At 36.5% G+C, this 5880-nt stretch overlaps 1 protein-coding gene across 4 annotated transcripts in view; it reads right to left on the bottom strand.

Moving 5' to 3' along the window:
* The window catches only part of ube2wb (ubiquitin conjugating enzyme E2 Wb), an 11925-nt gene that overhangs the window by 2176 nt on the left and 3869 nt on the right, over positions 1 to 5880 (bottom strand). For all 4 annotated transcript variants that reach the window (XM_016535078.1, XM_016535080.1, XM_016535079.1 and 1 more), the window contains exons 3-4: positions 3145 to 3247; positions 2030 to 2185 (exon numbers count right to left, since the gene is read on the bottom strand). In XM_016535078.1, coding sequence (XP_016390564.1) covers positions 2030 to 2185; positions 3145 to 3247 — 259 coding nt within the window. The remainder of the gene's footprint in view (positions 1 to 2029; positions 2186 to 3144; positions 3248 to 5880) is intronic.

Consider the following 5880-nt stretch of genomic DNA (forward strand, 5'->3'; position numbering starts at 1 on the left):
AGTGAACTCATTGTCATGTTCAAGAAACCAGTCTGAGATGATTTGAGCTTTATGACAAGGCGGGACAGACATGGTCGGCAACAATACTCAGGTAGGCTGTGGGATTTAAACAATGCTCAATTGGTACTAAGTGGCCCAAAGTGTGACAAGAAATTATCCACCACACCATTACACCACCAGCCTGAACAGTGGGTATAATGCTGGATGGATCCATGCTTTCATGTTGTTTATGCCAAATTCTGACCGCCCCATCTAAATGTTGCAGCAGAAATCGGGACTCATCAGACAAGGCACCTTTTTTCCAATCTTCTTTGGTCTTCTGCTACTGTAAACCATCTGCTTCAAGGTTCGATGTGTTGTGCGAACCAGCCTGGCCATTCTCCTCTGACCTCTGGCATCTACAAGGCATTTTCGCCCATAGATCTGCCGCTCACTGGATATTTTCTCTTTTTCAGACCATTCTCTGTAAACCCTAGAGATGTCTTGACCATGTTTACATGCCTAAATGCAGTAAGTTGTTGCCATGTGCCTGGCTGATTAGATATTTGCATTAACGTGCGTAGAACAAGTGTACCTAATGAAGTGTCCAGTGAGTGTCAATTAACTATCATTCCAAGGTTTGGGGGCGGAAGTTTTTTGTGTTTGTTTGTTTTTTGGCATTTATCACAAAAATATTGTGACATTCTTAGAATTCTAAAGTAACTGTTTTCTATTTTAATATATTTTAAAATGCAATTTATTCCTGTGATGGCAAAGCTGAATTTTTAGCAGCCATTACTCCAGTCTTCAATGTTCATTATCAATGGATAGAAATCTTATTGTAATATTAAAAATGTCTTCACGGTCACTTTTATATGTATCGTTGCTAAATAAAAGTATTAATTTATAAAAGTATTAAAAAAAAACTTTGAACGGTAGTGTACTACATAATTGAAACTCATTTCGGAAGCCAATGTAAACTATAAACTAATGTAACTGATCTAAACTGACTATAAATGCTTATGTTTCGACTGACAACTCTGTTTTCTGTTGGTGTCCTTAAAGGTCCCCTGAAATGCTTAGAAACACGCAGCGTTACTCTATGTGTTGACGTCATTTTAACTGAAACAGGAAGACAGGGCGGAACATATCAAGCAGCCCCGCCCCTTTTTAAAATAGCCAATAGCGTTCGTTTATATCACAGCTTGGGCTAGAGCCGTTCAGAGCCGTTGAGCTCCGTAAAGCCGCAGGGTATGCCAGCCACAATCTCATCCACATTGCTATAAAATATAGCATTCTGTGTAGAATTCAAATAGCTCCGATACATTTTGTGGTCTGCGCCGACTCGCGCATGTGATCCGCTCCGTGCTATCGTGTCTCTGGACTGGAGCAGAGTGTGTGTGCGGTGCGGTTGTTAGCGTGACACAGTGCTAAACCAGACTTCTTTTTTTCCTCAATGGAAAGCATATTTACACTGTTTGAATCGTTCCCTGTCCCCTATATAGTGCACTACGTGACATTCACTGTACAGAAAATACTAATTCAAGTGACCGATTTCAGCCGCGGCTTCAGCGTCTATTTTATAGTGTAGGGGGCGGGCGCTTCGGATTCTAGAGAGCATTTGATTGGACAGAAAGTTTGATGAGAAGCTGAAGTACGATGTGACGTCAAAAAAATCGTAGAGCCATTTTGGCGGAAGTGACGAACGGCAAGCTTTGAATGCTTACATATCTTCTAAATGCGAATTTTGTCACTGTTTTGGAGCACACTGCATATATATATATATATATATATATATATCTGTCAACTATAAAATTTCAGTGTTAAGACACATTTAACAAGACAATAATTAGTAAGCCATTGATTTAGAGAGGCACCAGATATGGCTGAGTGATGTGGTTAATGTCTTACTATTGTAACTAATGAACAAACATATCGGTCTAATATGTCCCATATTAGAACCTAAATGTGCCATCTTTACATTTTCATCTGCACTGTAACTTTAAAATCCAAAGAGATACAATACCCAAGTTACAAAACAGACACTTACCTTCTCTTTGCAGCTAGACAGCATGCTAATAATGCTAAGACAAACGGACTGCACAGAAAGAGCTGGTGACCAGTCCTCCGTTAAGATGGACAGGCAGATGTGGCCATTGCTATAAACGTGGGGATGGACAGGTATATTGTCGCCGGTGAACATTACCTGTCAAAGCACAACATAAACATTTGTTTTCAGCAGTCTCATCTGTTTTTTTTTTCTTTCTCAGAATTGCAAGATTTAAACCTGCAGAATTGCACATTTAAATTTTTTCCCTCAATTCTTCACAATTTTTCTCAATTAATAATTAATAATCAGAAATGTGTTATAACAGTCACAATTTTTAATTTTTTTTCCCCGAAGGAGAAATGAGCTTCCATACAATGGTGACCATAGTAGTCAAGCCATGAATAACAACATACATTTTTTAATTTATTATTAATTATAAATTTTGGCCCGTTCATTACAAAGCTATCATAAAAATTCAAAGGACTTTAAATTTATTGCATGAGTGACATGACGTGAAGTGTGGTGTCCCATACTCGGAATTGCTCTGCATTTAACCCATCCAAGTGCACACACACAGCAGTGAATAGTGAACAAACACACACACCGTGAACACACACCCAGAGCAGTAGGCAGCCTTTTTTTTTTGGCGCCCGGGGAGCAATTGGGGGTTCGGTGTTTAAAGGTGCCATAGAATGCATTGATACAAAATTTTTAATTGTTCTCCGAAATCTACATAGAAGGTACGTGGCTTAGGTAAGGGCAAAAAATCTCCAGAAATGGTTTTACGTGTCCATTTACAACCCTAGGATTTGTCCCTAGAATGAAATGGTCTGTTTTTACCTTATTTGGAAGGGTCATGAATAATAATATTGAGCTCTGCTCTGATTGCCTGTTTCACAGTGCGGCTCAATGTTGAGCTCTTCTCTGATTGGCTGTTTCACAACACGGCTCGGTGAATACAGTTTTCCATTCTATGGCACCTTTAAATCACTCACTCAAAAAAAAAAAACTCACTCATTCTTATTAATATTGCCAATAAATATTCTAAAAACAATATAAAATAAATATTTTAGTGGTTATGAAATATAGAGTTAATAATTAATATTTTGACCTACCTGAGGTGAGTCAAAGGGATAACGACTACTAAATTTAAAAAGAAGCTGAAATTTCTCCCCCTCATAAAGAGTACCAGAGGCTCCTTCCATATCCACAATCCATCTGTAAAAAGAAAAACAAAGACATTAATAATGAAGCATTTTGATTGACTAAATGATCTTTTAAACTATGCACTAAATAAATCACTGAGAAAAAAATAGAACTACTCCAGAGCTAGCCAGCAGAGAGTTTCAGTTCAGCCATAAAAGGCCTGGATAAGAATTAAAAATGAGGAGAGAGACAGAAAGTAGCAAGATAATAAGCAATAAAAGGCAAGACGACAGCCATTAAATATCCAGAACTAAACAAGGGAAGCACTATGTCAGGGGTCAAACAGATGACAGCTCTTTCCAGCAAGAAAATCCATGACCCAAGTGCTCTGGGATAATCCGGTCAGTTTTTCGTGATTTTGGCTACAGCAAACTGATAGAGAGCAACTTGACAAGCTGAGAGTGAAAATGAACAGTGAACGAAAGAGTGAAGTGATTTTCCTGACTCAACACAAACACTCTATGTGCTCGTATGTGTCCTTCACTGACTCCAAAGCCTTTTGCACTGAGATTACTAACATACAATGTCGGATATCAGTGGAGGAAACATCTGGCATAGAGGGCAATACAAATTTGGTTAGATTAATGAACTTCAGTTTTTGGGAACAGAAATGCAACCTATTATATATAAAGGTAATTTATCATGTCGACAAGGTGGCCTAAAACAAAACTGAATTTGCTTGTAGATGAACAATTTAAAATGCTCTACATCAATTATTTCCCCACCTCTACAGTTATTACTATACATAACGTCCGACAGTAATTTTAAATGACAAAAATAAATAATCTACCATTTAAAAGTTTGTTGGTGGTAAAAATGTTTTTGAAAGAAGTCTCTTATGCTTACCAAAGCTGTAAAATACAGTAAAAACAATAATATTGTGAAGTATTACGTTTTATAATAACTGTTTTTTACTTTAATATATTTTAAAATATATTCTTGCGACTGAGCAATTTTTCAGCAGTCTTCAGTGTTACATGATCCTTTAATAATTTTGTGGACATGATTCTTTGATAAATAAAAAGCTAACAAGAACACTGCTTTTTTTTTTTGAACATATAACTCTTTTGTAAATTATAAATCTTTTGTATATAATAAATGTATTTACTGCCACTTTTTGATCAACTGAACGCATAAACCTGCGTCTCAAAAAAATCTCACAATGAACACACTGAAACAGTTGTAATGTCAAATTAGATAAATGCATTAAAAATATTAAGAGCTGTAACCATATTTAATTAATTTATCACACGTTAATGTGTTAATTTTGACATCCTTAGTACAAACACACGCATTTTAATTTGCAATATCAATGTCAGACCATCTGCTCAAAGAAAACTCTTGTCAAATAAAGTGACATCAACAATGTCATTTTCCTGCCACTGTATTATCATATCTACACAGGGTTCCCACGCTTCTTGAAAGTACTTGAATTTCAGACATATGGATTCAAGGCCTGGAAAGTACTTGAAAACAAACATAGGTCCTTGAAAGTGCTTGAATTAAATTTGAAATAAATTTTGTTTATGCAGGGATTAAAAGTTTTCCATCGCTACGACGGATTTCTGTCAATTGGAAAAAAAAATGAGGGGAAAAGAAACATGTAGCGCATTGTTGTTGTTATTGTTGTTCTGCCGGCACACCAAAAATCATCCCGGCCACGGCTGCAGCTTCTCACTGACAACATAGTGAAGCCGCTCGCATCATTCACAGTCGGGTTATTAGCAGAGGACACAGAGCAGGACTTGATTTTCGGCGTGGGATTGCGGCTATTAATAAGAATTCTACTCATTCCCGCAGGTTCCTCGCTTATAACAGGATGGCAGATGACGGAACGTATCATTTGCACGTGCTTTTGAGTCTTGAGAACTCACTCGCGCTATTTATTTCAATCATTTAATAGTTCTGTATTTAAAATTTTATATTTAAAAAAATAATCTCCGCATAAATGTATGAATTTAATTGCACTCATGCCACATCTGAGCCTCATTAAACGTCTGAAAATGTACCTACAAGCCACTTTTGTGTTCTTCTGTGCCACCTCTGTACAATTTTTTTTTTATTAATACTAATTTCATATTATTGGTAACCTCTTTGTCTTATTATTAATTGTCTTATTATATTGTTTTAAATAGAAATTTTAAAAAGCTAACAAACATACATTTTTGAATTTGACATTGATGAAAAAGATGCCATTACAAAGGTAAAAAGAAAATACCCCTGTAAGTCACTTTGAGTCAAATGTCACCTCATATTAGGTGTAAATAATTTTTTATTATTGATTATTGATTTTTTTATTATTTTAAATTAGGAGGACAAGCGCTACTAATTACAAGAAGAAGAAAAAATGATTTTAAACTGTACGTGTGACAGGTATGGCTGTGGAATGGGGTTCGACTGAGGAAAAATTTTCAGTCAAAAGATTTTTATTTTTTTTGCTTTAACCTCTGTTTATGGCGCTATTTCAAAAATTGTCCTGTATGTTCTGTCAAACACAGAACGAAACAGCACTAATGATTGGGGGTGGAGATGGGGTAGCGCGAAAAAAACTTAGCGTGTGTGTTGTTGATGCGCAGCTTAGAGCCTTGGGGACAATTTTCTTAAGCCTGCTCCCGCTGTATTTCTGACCATTACCGCCCACTCCC

The sequence above is a fragment of the Sinocyclocheilus rhinocerous genome, unplaced genomic scaffold, assembly GCF_001515625.1.
Source record: "Sinocyclocheilus rhinocerous isolate Xijiao unplaced genomic scaffold, SAMN03320098_v1.1 scaffold1327, whole genome shotgun sequence".
NCBI classification, from domain to species: domain Eukaryota; kingdom Metazoa; phylum Chordata; class Actinopteri; order Cypriniformes; family Cyprinidae; genus Sinocyclocheilus; species Sinocyclocheilus rhinocerous.